The 16,102-nt window shown below is 49.8% G+C and overlaps 1 protein-coding gene across 4 annotated transcripts; it reads left to right on the top strand.

The window, feature by feature from the left end:
• Positions 1–10,714: 10,714 nt before the first annotated feature.
• Positions 10,715–14,437, top strand: RAN (RAN, member RAS oncogene family). Of its 4 annotated transcripts, none has more exons than XM_049101642.1 (7): positions 10,715–10,731; positions 12,145–12,190; positions 12,299–12,383; positions 12,457–12,582; positions 13,411–13,598; positions 13,768–13,938; positions 14,034–14,437. In XM_049101642.1, exons 2-7 carry the CDS (start codon positions 12,155–12,157, stop codon positions 14,076–14,078), a joined length of 651 nt encoding a protein of 216 aa, XP_048957599.1. In that variant the 5' UTR covers positions 10,715–10,731; positions 12,145–12,154; the 3' UTR covers positions 14,079–14,437. The 4 variants fall into 4 exon arrangements, with proteins under 4 accessions (XP_048957599.1, XP_048957601.1, XP_025329337.1 ...); XM_025473552.3 differs by lacking the exon at positions 10,715–10,731 and adding an exon at positions 11,477–11,580; XM_049101641.1 differs by lacking the exon at positions 10,715–10,731 and adding an exon at positions 11,512–11,580 and having other exon boundaries at positions 12,120–12,190.
• The last annotated feature ends 1,665 nt before the right edge of the window (positions 14,438–16,102 follow it).

Genomic DNA, 16,102 nt, shown 5'->3' with positions numbered 1-16,102 from the left:
TCAACCTGCCGGTCGCCGGCCCGGGGCGAGCTCTCCCGCCGCCCTCCCCCCGACCGGCGCTGCCACGGCAACCGCGCCGGCACGCTCTGCGCATGCCCAGCCCACGCAGCCTGCGGGAGCCTTCGCGGTGAAAGCCGCGGCCGAGGGGCGGGGCCGGGGGGGCCGGGCGGGATGGGGCGGGGCCCAGAGGCAAGGGAGCGCACAGGGCCAGGCCGCGAGGGGCGGGGCCTGGGAGGGGGCGGGGCCTGGGAGGAGGGCGGGGCCCGCGCGGCTGGGTACAGGCCGGGGTCGAAGGGGAGGGGCAGGGGCAGGGCCCGGGGGGGGAGGCGGGGCCTGGAGGCGGGGAGCTGACGCGGCCCGGCGGGGAGGGGGCGGGGCCTCGGGAGGAGGGCGGGGCCTGCGTGAGGAAGCGGTGGGGCCTGGGGGCTGGCCCGCAGGGGAGGGTACCCCCGGGTACCCTGCGGAGTTGTACAAGAACCGCCTTGGCCTTTCCTTCCTCCTTTTTTTTTTTTTCTTTTTTAAGATTTTATTTATTTGAGACAGCCCAAGCACGGGGAGGAGCAGAGGGACAAGCAGGCTCTCCACTGAGCTGGGAGCCCACGTGAGGTCTCCATCCTGCTGGGATCCCGCCCTGAGCTGACGGCAGATGCTTCACCCGCTGAGCCCCCCAGGCTCAGTCCCGTTTCGTCCCTTCTTGATTTACTTTGTTTTTTTGTGCTTTCGCACGCATTTTATTTATTTTTAAAAATCGTGAACACACTGGTGAGCAATTCAGCCAGGCCGTGGGAAAGGGCTGGGTGCAGCTTTGGACACATGCACCTGGAGGGGCTCTGTCTCAAGGACGCACACCACTTTCTTTGGGAACACTGGGCAGGTGCAGGGACGCCCTGCTGCAGGGACACCACTTGGGGCGATGTGGGGCACCAAAGGACCCTAGCAAAGGTTCTTCTGGACAGCACTTACTTCGTGAAAACCCAGTGATGTAGCCCGGAGTGCCCCTGGAGCCTGAGTATGGCATCCAAGTCTGCAGCGTGCCCAAGTCTGCAGCGTGCAGGTGCCTCTGACATATGGGAGGCCCCAGTCCAGTCCTGATTAAGGCATCCCAAAGAACGTCTATGACCAGAGCATCCCACTTAAAGTCCTCTGTGTATAGTTTCTCATGCTCCATGTCTTACCTCCTGTGAGTCGCAGAACTCCGTGGGTCCTACACATCTCCAAGACCACCTCCTCCTGGGCCCTGCACACCTCCAGGATGTGGCCCTGCAGGTGGGCCAGCACCCCTCTCTCAGCACAGAGGGCTAACCCCGTCTCTGGTGAGTGCTGGTCCTGCCTCATGTCTTCCTCATGCCCCAGCCCAAACACGTAATGTGGACAGCAACTGGATAATGTCAAATTGTCAACCAGAGCTTTCTTACCCTGCCAGGGAAAGATTAACAGTGTGAATATTAGTACATAATGTGTCATTGCTGTCTCTATCACATACATACATATGCAGTGTGACCATGTCGCCTCATGGTGACAGGTGATGGACTTCCTTGGGTTATGGGGATGGGCCAGGTCTAACCACTTGAACCTTCACAAGCAGAGGACTTTTCTGCAGCGGAAAGAGGAGATCGGGCAGAGGGGACATCAGAGAGACCTCCAACTGTGGTAAGGATTCAGTGCTCCACTGCTGGCTCTGAAACATGGGGTCCATATACAAGACTGAAGACAAACTTCTAGGAGCTAAGGGTGGATGCCAACTGCCACCTGACAGCCAGCAAGCACATGAGGACGTCAGTCCTGAACTACAAGGACCCACGCTCTGCCCGCACCCTGCCTGAGCTTGGGAGCTGATTCATCCTTGTGGCCCCCAATGACAGTGAACCACTGACATCGAGATTTCAGCCTCCTGAACCCCCAGAGCAGAGAGCCCAACCCCAGACTTCTGACCCTTAAAACTGTGAGCCAATAAATAGGTATTGTTTAAAGCGGCTGGATTTTTATAATTTGTTACAACAACTGAAAAACAGTAACACAGTGGTTTACTGTAATCAGGAATTTAGCCCCCATTGGATAGGGCATATAAGCTGTATTACTTGCCCCTTTCGGAGGAATGTTACAGGTAATGAATGAAGGAATGAGGAGGACACCTTTGCTGGCTACTGATCTTTGTGTCCTTCCTTCCTACCAGTATACCTGTGTCTCTGGTTGACAGGACATGAATGAATCAATCATCTACTTAGACCAGGGAGTGAGAAGTGCCTCTGTAAAGTTAGAACAGAATTCAGTGCCTCCTGATATCAAGGTAAGAAGCCTACAGGCCATAGATAGCCTAATGACATTGTCTCCAACTTTCTTCTCTGTAGCCTAGACATTGCCTCTAGACACTGCCTCATCCATTAGAAACAGTTGCGTGCACCATGTTTGATTCTTCAATACACTGAGGTTTAAGCCAACACTCTGGAGGTTACAGTACATCAGTAACAGGGTATAGAGATTTGTGGGAGAGTTTATACTTTTTATATGTAAATTATTTACTCAGTTGGAGTAAAAACCAAAGTCTTCACAGTGGCCTGGGAGGCACTGCACCATCCGACTATCCCCAATACCTCCAGGGTCTCATTTTCTGGTACCCTTCCCTCCACTCACTCCCACCCAGCCCCGTTCCACCTCAGGGCTTTTGCACAGGCTCTTCCTGTCTGCTCTCTCCCCAGATTTATGTGTAGCTTGATCCCTCACTTCCAATGATGTCTTTTGTGTGAGGCCTGTCCTGACCCACTCTGTTGAAAATTGCACCCCATACCTCATACTCCAAACCACCTTACCCTACTTTTTCTCCCCCTTAACACCTACAGCCCTCTGATGAACTACATCATACATGTATGTATTTTGTTTGCTGCTTATCTCTTTCCTCTGGAATGTCCACTCCACCAAAGTCAGGGATTTTTGTCCACTACTCCCTAATCATTTCCAACACTGAGAATGGAGCCTAACACACATTAGGCATGAAATAAATATTTGTTACATGAATGAAAAAATTATGCCACAAAATTTGCTTAGCATGTGTACCCATTGTAAACGTCGTTACTGTGATGGGAAAGTGATGGCAAAGTACAGGATACGGAACTTTGGGCCAAAGAGTCTGGATTTGAACCCAGCAAGGTTCCTGCCTATTTTAAAATTCTGTGATTCTAAATTAATGTATTTTCATTGGACTTCATGAAATACTGGGGGAAATTTCGAAAATCCAGATTCAAAGTCAGATTTCTGCAGAATGACTGTCAGTTGACCATAGAGCATTTGTTCTGGCCATTCATGGAAGAATCTGCAGTCCCCTCCTGATCCTGCATATACCTTTGGGGGGTATTTGGAAATACAGGTGCCTTTTTAATTGATCATCATGCTTAGCTTAGAATAGGCTACCCTCTTAAAGACAGGGCCGAATGTATTATCTGGAAAGAGCCTTGTGATGTCACATATTGGATTCATCTCACTGCTGTAACAAATGACCTCCAAGTTAGTGGCTCAACACAAAACACGTTTATTATCTCACATTTGCAGGACCAGATGTCTCACTGGGCTAAATTCAGCCTCTTCTGGAGGCTGTGGAGAGTCTGTTTCCTCCCCTTCCTGGGCTCCTGGAGGCGCCACGTGACCTGCCGGTGGCCCTTCCTCCTTCACGCCAGCACTGCAGCATGGCGTGGGCGCCCCAGCCGCAGCCATCCCTTTGCCTGCCCACGGCCGGTTCTCCACCATGTGGAACTCTTGTCATCAGCCGGGGCTTCCCCGGACAGTGTCCCCTCTCAGCGTCTGTGTTGCTCATCACCTCTGCAAAGTCCCTTTTGGGGACGGCAAAGAGTCACAGGTCCTGAGACAAGAGCATGGACGTCCCTGGGGCCAGTAGTCTGCCTACTACGCATGTGCTTGGCTTATTTTTCAGGGAACTTTTTATGTATTCCTTTACGTGAATGGAAAGGAAACAGGATGAAATACTTCGTAGATTGTGACTCATGACTTTTGTTTCGTATCGATGTCATTTAAGAGAAAAAAACTACTTGAAGGGCTACTATAATCAGATCAGTCCCCAGGAGCCACCTTTTGACCTGCAGGCTGAAGTGTCAGCCCATGGAGAGGAAAAGATACACATATCCCTGATAATCAGGAAATGCTGATTAAAACTGTGGTGTGACAGGGGCGCCAGGCTGGCTGGCAGGATTGGAGGAACGTTGATCTCAGTGTTGTGAGTTCAAGCCCCACCTTGGGTGGAGAGATCACTTTAAAAATCTTAAAATAAATAAATAAATAAATAAATAAATAAATAAATAAATAATCTTGTATTATTTTTTTAAGATTTTATTTATTCATGAGAGACACACAGAGAAAGGTAGATACATAGGCAGAGGGAGAAGCAGGCTTCTTGCAGGGAGCCCGATGCAGGACTTGATTCTGGAACTCTGGATCATGCCCTGAGCCAAAGGCAGGCAGATGCTCAACCACTGAGCCACGCAGGTGCTCCCGCCCTGGGTGTTACATGCAACTGATGAATCACTGACCTCTACCTCTGAAACTAACAACACACATTTTATTTATTTTAAATAAAACTAAAAAAAATTATAAACCCTGTGTTACGGTTGAATTACGTCCCCCAGAAAAATATTCTGAAGTCCTCACCCCCATACCTGGGAGTGTGACTTATTTGGAAACCAGTCTTTACAAACATGAGTCTGTTAGAAGATGTGGTTGTTAGCGTGAGTCCTGATGTAATACAACTGGTGCCCTCCTCAGAAGAGATTAGGATGCAAAAACACAGAGGGAAGACCATAGGAAACCATGTGATACCCCAGCAGACTGCAAGCTGATGCAGGGGCAAGCCAAGATTGCCAGGGATCTACAGCAAAATCAGAAGCTCAGAGAAAAGCCTGCAACAGACTCTCCCCAAAGGCCTCCAGAGAGAGCACACCCCTGCCAACACCTCCAATTCAAATTTCTAGGAGTGTGAGAGAATAAAATTTCTGCTATTTTAAGGCAGTTTGTGGCATTTTGTTACAGCAGCCCCTCAAAACCAATACACCCTGTAATTATCTTATAAATAGCAGAGTTATGTTGTCTGGCGATTTCTACATCTTATAAAGGCCAGTTTGTTAAAAGTAAGCATTTAAAAATTGCCACAATTTTTGAAACCCTGGAAAAATATGTATACTGAAATTTTAAATATACATACATTTAAAAATATACTGGAAAACATATACACTGAAATTTTTCGTACATATACTTTAAAAGTTGTGTATCTACACATCCATATATAAATGCCTATATATCTTTATATCTACAGGTCTTGTATCTGTATAGACAGAGATGCTGTAGAGCTGCTATACCATATTTTGTATAGATGTTAGATCTAGATCGATCTGAAGGTAAATATAAGCATCTGGACTTTAGATGGATGAAACCTAGCTAGATATGCAGAAACATGATATCTGTAGTGGTCTGAACTGCCCCAGGCCTGTCTCAGCCTCTGAGAACTGTTTTGCTCTGTTCTATACCTGTGTTTTCTTAAACCATTTTCTATCCTCTTTCTTAGACCAGATTGCCCTAAAGTGACATGAGACACATGAAAGTCCTTGCACAGAGAGCATTCTGTCCTACATGAACTGCCAACAGTCTGGTTTGAAAGTTCCTCTTGCTATAAAGAAGCAATTGTTGTTCTTAATACAAGAGGCTCCTTGCACTCATTCTAAGACCCTGGGTTCACAAAGAAGCATGGCCAGCATGGGGGCCCCTCATCATCTCCGCACCCCTGCCCTGGCCATGTGCCTCCATGCTGTCCCCGACAACTCCATGCAGGCTTCCACCTTAAGGCCTTTGCACTGGCCATTCCCTGGCCTTTGAATTATCTTTACTCAAATATCTACGTGCTTTCTACCCTCATCTTCTACAGGCCTTTGTGCAAATGTCACTATCTCAGGGAAGACCTGTTGGTTGCTCCTCTCTTCCTCTGACATTTCATATCTTTTTTACCTGCTTTATTCTTCACTTAGCAGTTATTACTATCCTATATATTTTACTTTGTTAGCAAATCTATTTCCTGTTTCTTCCTTCAAGGATGAAAGCTCCAGGAGGACAAGACCTTTTGGGTCTGTTCTGTTCACTACCCCAGTCCTTAGGGAATGGCTGGTGCCATAGTGAGTACAGTAGGTACTCACTAAATATTTGCTGAATGGATTAATTAATGGGTGCATTTTTCATCATCTTTGTGTCTTAGACACCAAATCAGAGGTTGTGAACTCAGATCCTGTAGGGTCTCAGGGCAGGTGCCAAGGGCAAACAACATGCCTCGGGTCTGAGACATAGTAGGGATCAGAAGAGCCTGAGACAAATGGCAGTGTTCACCCATCCCTGGGAGGCAGGATCTAATCCAGATGCTTGTAGCCATGCAAGAAAGCAGGCCCAGTGACTCCCAATCTTGATTTTTTAAAAAAGATTTTATTTATTTATTCATGGGAGTCAGAGACAGAGGCAGAGACTTGGCAGAGGGAGAAGCAGGCTCCCTGTGGGGAGCTCGATACAGCACTCAATCCCAGCACCCTGGGATCACGACCTGAGCCAAAAGCAGATGCTCAACCACTGAGCCGCCTAGGTGCCCCTTAAAGAGAGAAGTTTCAAAGAATCTGTGGGATCACTTTAAAAACTGTCACATTGTTTGTTTTTTTAAGATTTTATTTATTTATTCATGAGAGACACAGAGAGAGAGGCAGAGGGAGAAGCAGGCTCCATGAAAGGAGCTCGACGCGAGACTCCATCCTGGGACTCCAGGATTACACCTGGGCCGAAGGCAGGCGCCAAACCGCAGAGCCACCCAGGGATCTCCCCCAAACCATCACGTTGTTAAGTGCTAGCAACACATTTAGATACAAATTATGTTGTGATCCACCCCAGGATAGGACAAAGAATACTGAAGGCAGGATTTAGCTCATGGGCCACCAAAGTGTACCCCCTACGCTGCCCTGGTCATTGATTGGATGGATATCTGGCATGAGTATATGACAAGGCTCTCGATTTTGCTGTCAGGGGAAATAATTTCTGCACTAATGCTAAGAAGTAGCATGTAATCTATGCACCAGTGTGCTCCCTATATAGAAAAGTGAGTGTCCAGTAAGGAAAACATTTCATTTGACAAGTCATTGATATCCAGCTGGAGTGATGAGTGAAGTAGATAATGGGATCTTCCCTTATTGGTTTGCAAAGTCAAGGAAGTTGATGGAAACTGCACAAATAGGAAAGGTTGACTCTGTATTTGTTAAATGTTTGTTATTTCCTCAATGATTAGTCTTTGACAAGAAATAGCATATTGAAATTCTGATAAGCTTGTATATGTAAGTTATTACTATTTTATTAGCATTATTGGGGCTATTTCTGATTTTTTGTGTTAAGATGGGGTTAAGAGTAGTTCACTCAATAATTCAACACATATTTACTGAGCACCCATTATGAGCCAGGCACTGTGCTAGATACCTTGAGGATTGTGCCAAGCAAGGTGCTTTGTTTATTCTAGTGAGGGAAAGAAAGACAGAATGGTATGCATGTAAATTATTAAGCAAGCTATTTTCAGGTAGGAGTAAGTGCTTGGGAGAAAATCAAGTGAGGGCTGAGATGGAAAATGGCTGGTATGGTGACACCGTTTTCAAGAGGGCAGTCAGAGTGGGCTTCCCTGAGGAGGTGACATTTGAGCTGTGACCTGAAGGGTGAGAAGGAACCAGTCAGGCAAGGATGTAGAAAAAGAGCAGAGGGACCAGTAAGTGCAAAGGCCCTAAGGCAGGGACAAACTTGGGGGAGGTAACGTTCAGAAAGGTTTGCATGGCTACAGAAGAGTTACAGGGAAAAAAAAGCTAGAGCAGAGGATGGAAAAGTAGGCCCATCTTAGCTTACCTCGGGTCTGGCCAGTCATGGATTTCATGTATCTGAAGCGAGCCATTAAAGGGCAGGAGGGGGGTCTGAAATGTTCTACGAAGGTCACTTTGTGCTCCTGAAAAGATGCACTGAGAAGGACATAACCATCTCTCGGGTATCCCAGCCCAAACTGCAGAACTCAAATCCCAACCATTGGAAATATCAGACACATCCAAACGGAGGGTATTCCACAGAAGACCTGGACTACAAAATATGCTGCAGAAGCATAAAAGTCGAAGTGACTGCTCTGGACTGAAGGAAAAGACACAGAGTGAATAGCTGAGGGTCACATGTAATCCCAAATAATCTCAAACCAGCTCTAGGGCAGCAGTGAGACCACTGGCACTCTGGTCTGTAGAGGAGGCGATCCAATTGCAGATGGCTTTGTTTCCTGCTTTGGGTAACGGAACTGTGGTTACGTAACAAAATGTCCTTGGTTTTAAGAAATACACACAGAAGAGCATCCTGCATGCTGCATATTCTCAAACATCCCAGAGGTAAAAAATCCTATATATATTTTAAAATCATATATGTAATGAGATTGTTACTGAGAGAAAGAAGGAGAGGAGGACTAAGGCCAATGAGGAATGCTGATGTTTGAGGAAATTACAGGTAACAGCTGAAATCCCTGGGTTTTTATAATTCTGTTTCCTCTCAGTGCATTTGGCTGCAAAGTTTGAAATTACCGGGTAAGCACGGAGTTGCAATCCATGTTGTGCGGCAGAGACCAGAAGTACCCCCTGTGGACTGCAAAGTCATTAGCATTTGGAAGGGCTGAGGGAGAGGCACCTGGGTGGCTCAGTGTTTGAGCATCTGCCTTCGGCTCAGGTCATACAATTCCAGAGTCCTAGGATTGAATCCCACATCGGGCTTCCCTGCAGGGAGCCTGCTTCTCCCTCTGCCTGTGTCTCTACCTCTCTGTGTCTCTCATGAATAAATAAAAAAAAAACTTATAAAAAAAAAAAAAAAAGGATGGGCTCGGGGAGTTTTACTGGGGAAACTCATTATCTATGTCAGCCAGAGTATGTGTTCCCATTTTTTTCATGTGCTCTCTGAGATGATCATCTTCAGAAGTTCTGGGACAGGGCCAGTTAATGACATCTGCAGCTAATGAACAAACTAAACCACCAGGAGCTCCGTTTAGAATGCTAAGCATGGAGAACAACTAATATCCATATTTGACAGATTTCCTCTTGGATTTTTTTTTTGGTGGGAAGAAATATTTTTCAAAAATGCCAGAAGGTGGGATCCCTGGGTGGCGCAGCGGTTTGGCGCCTGCCTTTGGCCCAGGGCGCGATCCTGGAGACCCGGGATCGAATCCCACATCGGGCTCCCGGTGCATGGAGCCTGCTTCTCCCTCTGCCTGTGTCTCTGCCGCGCTCTCTCTCTCTCTGTGACTATCATAAATAAATAAAAAAAAATTAAAAAAAAAATGCCAGAAGGTGGGAGCACCGGTGTTCTCACCACCTGGAGCTACACGGTGGTTAATATGTTGTCCTGTTTGCTTCAATTACCTTCTTTTAACAGAAGAGAGGGAATCTTCTGTGACTGTTCTGCTCGCCCCATCATACCCCTTCCTACTGTCTCTCGAAACAACAGCTTCATGATTCCGTGTATATTGTTGTAATCAATTAAAAAAATTACCTACATAACATTCAAGAACTAATATGTATAAAAGTGTACATAAATGGTATTGTACCGTACAATCTCTCTATAAAACTACATATACTGTGGACTATTTAAGACCATTATCACATCTTTCTTGAACTTCCTTCTTTCTCAACATTATCCTTTGAGATCTAACCCTGTTGATACAGATGAACTTGCTTCCTTTCAGATGGCATACTGTAATAGTTAAATATTTGTAGTTTCCCTACCAATGGGTATCTCTGGAAGCTGCATTTTTTGTTGCCATAATGTTGTAGCGAACGCTTGAGATACTGTCTCCCTGTGCATATGTGTGAGTTTAACTCCAGAGAATCTCTCTAGAAGTGGAAGTTACAGGGTCGCCAGCTCTCGGCACTCATGTTTTATCAGTTCCTGCTTTCCAGAGAGGCCAAAGCAATGGTCACACCCAAGCAGCATAGAGATCTGTTTGGTGTTTTCCTGAGGGTCCTGGAGAGCAGTGGGATTGGAGTTCCCAGCAGGCAGATTCGCCCAAGTGTTGTGCCCAATTTGCATCACTTGTGTTCCCAATAGGTTTGCTTGCAAAGGGCACTGAAGACTAAGTGGCTAACTCCTCCTCCGTCATCTGGGTTCTCTGCGCTCTGGGAAGAGTCCCCACGGTGGAATCCTTCCTGAGCAACCAGACTACTCTGATGGGGCCACCAGCGGTACTACTCTTGCCGCGAGTGCGGATGTTTGCTTGCAGAGGGGGCCGAGAGGATCTGGGTTATGGAGAATCTGTGGCTGTCCACACAAATGCCAAAAACTGGCCCTAGATTTAGGGTAAGAGGTTAGAGGACTCCACTTGGCCCACTTCCTTGCTGAGAATGAATAGTAGTTAACTGTCAACACTTGCTGAGCTTGTGGCTCATCTTACTTTCTGCCTACACCGGCCCTACGAGGTGGGCATCCCCAGCAGCATGTGACTTCTGAGTGCATGGATCTCGTCTGCATTCTTGCCAGCTTTATTGTCTCCACAGTCTGGAACCTACATACTCATCGATTGCATCCAAATTTGTAACTGGGATGCGAGCCGCCAGGTTTGAAAACACGATTTCGTCATCCTGTGCGCAGGATACAGTCACAAAGGCTGCTGACCAAGGAAATGCTTTAACAAAAGGGTGGCTGCCTTTTAGGGTGAGAAAAAGCATCGATTTTGCACCCTTTACCCCCAAGTAAGGTTTTGGCTGGAGCCAGGGACACCGGGTGTGGGCGGTGGGGGGGCCTGAAACACAAGGCAGGGGCCCGCGGGGTCCAGGTGAGAGGAGGGGGTGCGGCGGGGGCCCAGGGCAGGCTCTGCGGACCGGGGTCTGGGAGGAAGGGCCGGGGCCGGGCCGGGCCGGGCCGGGGGCGCAGGAAGCGGCCGAGAGGGTGATGGAGGCCCGGGGGAGGCAGGTGGCAGATGGACGGGCGGCTCCGGGAGAGGGTGCGGGTCGGAGCGCCCGGGGTGCCGCGAGAGCCCACAGGGGCAGGGCCACAGGGGCAGGGCCCAAGGCCTCCGCACGCGCCCGCTTCCCCCGCGGCGCACCGTCCCGCGCGCCCACGGCGAGGCCCCACGCCCGGAGGCCCGGGGCTTTGTGTCGGCCGCTCCCCGCGACTTTCCCGCCCAAGAGGCCTGCGCTCTCCTCCCAGTGTCGTGGCGCGGCCGCAGCTGGGCGCGCCGCGTCGGCGTCGGCGCATGCGCGCGCTGGAACCCGCCCTTGGGCCGGCGCACGTGGCCCCGCGAGCCGGCGTGCGTCCGCGCGCCCGCGCCGAGCGCGACTGCCGCCCCGCCGCGACTCTCCCCTCCGCGCCCGGCCGACGGGTGTGGCCGGCCGAGCCCGCGGCGTGCGTGCGCGCGCACGCCGGGCCACGTGGGAGCGACGCGGCGCCGTTGCCCCGCCCCCCCCGGCGCGCGCCGGCGTCGGCTGCGTCTCCGGGCATTTGAATTGCGCTTCCGCCATCTTTCCAGCCCTCAGTCAGACGGGCCGGAGACGCTTCTGGAAGGTAAGGCAGCGGGGCCGGGCCGGGGGCCGCGGGGGCCGCGGGGGCCAGGGGCCGGGGGGCCGGGGGGCCGGGGGGTCGGGGGCCGGGCGGGGGCCGGGCGAGGGCCGGGCGAGGGCCGGGGCCGGGGCCGGGCGGCAGTCGTGCGGGCCGGGGCGGCGGCGGCGGCGGCGGCGGGCTCTCGCCGTCCCCTGCCGTAGAGGCCGAAGACCGTGGCCGGGACGCCAGTCGCGGTGGGCCCGGGCGGGCGGCGGCCCCGGGGCGGCGCGGGCCGGGGGGCGCGCGATCGGGGCCCCGGGCGGCCCCGGCCTCCGCCCCGCGCGCCGGCCTCCGCCCCGGCCTCCCGGCCTCCCTCCCCCACGGGCGCGCCGCCAGACCCGCCGCCGGAGCAGCGCCGCTCGCCCGCCCGCCCGCCGCCGGGAGCGCGCCGCGGCCCCCGCCCCGGCCCGGGCGTGCGCGCGTGGGGCCCGGCCGCCGGAGCCCCTTTGTGGGCCCGGGCACGTGGGGCGGGCCGGCCATGTGGGCCCGGGCCCCGCCGCCAGCCGTCCCACGTCTGTCTCCCCGCAGCACCAGCGCTATGGCTGCCCAGGGAGAGCCCCAAGTCCAGTTCAAGGTGGGTGGTGCGCGGGGGCGGCCGGGGGGAGCGGGGCGGCGCGGCCCGGGGGGCGCCGGGGCCTCCCCTCCCCCCCCCCGCCCCCCGCGACCGCGTCCTGTCTCGTAGCTGGTGCTGGTTGGCGACGGCGGCACCGGCAAGACCACGTTCGTGAAGCGTCACCTGACGGGTGAATTCGAGAAGAAGTATGTAGGTACGTGGGGGGAGCCGCGGGGGCCCCCGGGAGCGGGGCGCGAGCGGACCTGACGGCCGTGCTTGTGTTGCAGCCACTCTGGGCGTGGAGGTCCACCCCCTCGTGTTCCACACCAACAGGGGCCCCATCAAGTTCAACGTGTGGGACACCGCCGGCCAGGAGAAGTTCGGCGGGCTCCGGGACGGCTACTACATCCAAGGTGGGTGAGGGCGGGCCGGCGGCTGCCGCGTGCTGTGTCATGATGGGCGCAGCGCCGAGCCTGGAGCCTGGAGCCGGGACCCGGAGCGGGCTCCTCACCTAAGACAATGAGCATCCCACGAGGTGCTGCTGTGGCTGCCGGAGTCGTTGGGGCTGGTTGGGGGTTTTTTTGCTTGTTTTTTTCCCTCAAGGGCACTGTAGAGTGGCAGATAAAGACAGGAAGAAAATGTCATCTGGGATCTCTTGTGATGAAAGATGATTGGGAGTCCTTCCATATTTTGCATCCTTTGCTATGTTACAGATACACAGCTTTTTTTTTCTCTTCTTAAAAAGTGTTTAATTAGGAAACTCCTAGACTGTACATACTTCGGTTTGTTGTCTCAATTATATTAGAATTGTGTTCCTCATAGGTCAGTATGTAGGCCTGCGTGTTTTAAGGCAGAATAACATACTCTTTTGTGTAGTTTAGGATCATTTAAAGAGCAGGTTCTGAGATCCTCAGAATAGAGGAGACCAGTTGTCTTAGGGTGCTGCTCTATCGGTAGTCTACTTGAGATTCTGGGATGGGACGGAATTAATGAAGTATTACGGGAGAGATTTGATAAGCTAGGCTGGTAGTTCACACTCACACAGAAAATGAAACTTTAAATCTTGTTACGTATTACAGTGGTTGGAGATCCTTAAACTTGGAAGAGAGAGACATTGGGGTGTAGTGAGTGCAGAAGCAGAGGTAGCCAGATTGGGCCTGTCCCCTAGCCCGTGCTCCTTAGCATTCCTCATTTGTGCAAGAAGTCATACATGTGTAACAGTTTTCCTACATCTGTTTCAGCCCAGTGTGCCATTATAATGTTTGACGTAACGTCAAGGGTTACTTACAAGAATGTGCCTAACTGGCATAGAGATCTGGTACGAGTGTGTGAGAACATCCCCATTGTGCTCTGTGGCAATAAAGTGGATATTAAGGACAGAAAAGTTAAGGCAAAATCTATCGTCTTCCACCGAAAGAAGAACCTTCAGGTATGTTTTTTAAAACTTAATTGTTTTTCTCTAAGATGAAACTACGGTAATAGATCCACTAAAGGAAATTGTGTCTGTGGTATGGATGGAAAAACTATTTTTAGTTTTAAACATTTCAATGATCCTCAAGAAGTAGATTTTTAAAAACTTATTTTATTTTATGGAACAGTACTATGACATTTCTGCCAAAAGTAACTACAATTTTGAGAAGCCGTTCCTGTGGCTTGCTAGAAAACTAATTGGAGACCCTAACCTGGAGTTTGTCGCCATGCCTGCTCTTGCCCCCCCAGAGGTGGTCATGGATCCAGCTCTGGCAGCACAGTACGAGCACGATCTAGAGGTAGGTGGCAGATGGGTCCGTCAGTGGGATCTCTTGGGTGTCCCGTGTCCTGACGGCTCTAACCCATGGTGTCCTGACGTTGTGTCTCTGTCCAGGTTGCTCAGACGACCGCGCTCCCGGATGAGGATGATGACCTGTGAGAAGTGCAGCTGGAGGCCAGCGTCAGAAGTCTAGTTTTATAGGCAACTGTCCTGTGATGTCAGTGGTGCAGCGTGTTTGCCACTTTTATTATATAGCTGAGCAGAACATGTGCTTAATCTTTGGGATGCTGAAGGAGATGAATGGGCTTCGGAGTGAATGTGGCAGTTTAAACAGTACCTTCATTTTTTTGGACCTGCATACTTAGCTGTTTTGGAACGCAGTTGTTTCCTTCCTGAGTTTCAGATAATGAGACTGCTACAGTCCCATCACAATATCCAGTGGTGAAATCTCGTTTGTCACTGTCATTCCCATTCCTTTTCGTTTAGAATCAGAATAAAGTTGTATTTCAAATATCTAAGCCAATGAACTCCTCCCTTGTTTGGTAAGCATCTTAAAACCACTAACAGGAAAAGTTGTGCCACGTTACTGTTGAACTGGCCTTTGCTATTCTCCCTTAATTTGAATCTTTGCAGGTTAAGTTCTTGTCTATTTGTACATTTGGATCCTCTCACACAGGTGACAGGGCAGACATCCGCAGTATTCCGTTTGGTAGATTGTTAGAGGGGTGAGCATCCGTGGTGAAGCTAAAACGATGCCCGTCGCATCTGCCTTCAGACTGGGTGGTGTCACCTGGGGAAGAGCTTTGGACTTCTGTGACCTGTTGGAACAAAACTACTAGACGTTTCGGATAGGCATTTTAAGAATTACAGTTAACATTATTTTGTGACCAGTAACCGTGCTCTCATGTAGGGATGTTCAGAATCTGGTAGAACGATAACAGATGACGGTGGGGACTTGACAGGAGTCTCATTTGTTAAAAATGAGTGTAAGTTATGCATTGATTTGATTTTGTTTTAATGTTAACGTCTAATGTGAAGCTGGTACTCTAGAAAGATGTTCCACGATTACCCGCTGCTTTCAAGTATTTCTGAGTGTTAAAGATGCTGAAGAGTAAGGATTTAAGTTGGGCATCTCACAGCTTTGATGCTTTTTTTTTTTTCTGAAGGATTTTTGTGGCCAATTCAAAGGCACGAACACTAAATAGAAAAGTAGATCTTAGAATGGCTTCTTGAAACGTGAAACATTGCAAAGGTTTCGTTGGATCAAACCATTTATCTTTGTATGATTTACACATTTAAGAACGAGTGGAGTCTGTCTTCAGTTTTGACCCCATGGATGCTATACTGTAGCAGTTAGGAGTCTTAAACTATTATGCTCACTTGAGCACTGCTATGGTTGTTTACCAAAGTTCCTTAGATGTCCATTTCTCCTTAAATGGTTACTTTCTTACCTAAAAAGAAGGTAGGAAGGGGTTGCTTAAATATATGGAAAAATGAAATACAGAGGGTAGAATTTAATAAATTTCAATATTGAGTAAATGTATCAATAGATGTACTTCAATTACTGTAAATGTTACACTATATTAGGTTCAAAACCAGATTTTAAGTGACTTGAAAAGATCGTTCCCATCATTGGGATGAAACCTTTTTCAGATACGTAATAGGAGGCATATGTGTTTGTGACCTGTGTGGAATGCAAGTGTGTGTGACGTGACTAAATCTGAAATGTAACTGTTAAATTTGGAAGCTACTTCACTTACCTGTTGAAAATGGGATGGGAGAGAATTCACAAGTCTTACTGAAAGAAAAATTTGCTGCAAAATATATTGCTTCTTTTTGTCTGGATTTTCTGAATCATCTCTAGTACTCCCTGGGAAACGCTGGATCTTTAGCAGGGATTCCCTTCGTGTGAGGGTGTGTTTCTCTGCAGGTTATACATGTGGGGGATGCTTCTCCCTCCATTTATTGCAATCTGATGTGATGGGGGAGCGTTGAATTGAGAGCCTGTGCCGTGGCTCTGTTGACGTGGACAAGGACAGGTCTGTCCAAGCACAAGCAGTGAGAGCCAGCACAGTTTGCTTCATGTCATGTGTGGAGAGTTCGTTCCTTTGGGTGGCGTCTGTCCTGTTTGGTGACCTCACAATGAAGCAGAATTAATACAGAGCACTGGTAAGATGAGGGCA

This window comes from Canis lupus, chromosome 26 (assembly GCF_003254725.2).
Source record: "Canis lupus dingo isolate Sandy chromosome 26, ASM325472v2, whole genome shotgun sequence".
Classification (NCBI taxonomy): domain Eukaryota; kingdom Metazoa; phylum Chordata; class Mammalia; order Carnivora; family Canidae; genus Canis; species Canis lupus.
This window is presented reverse-complemented; position numbering and strand designations above follow the sequence as displayed.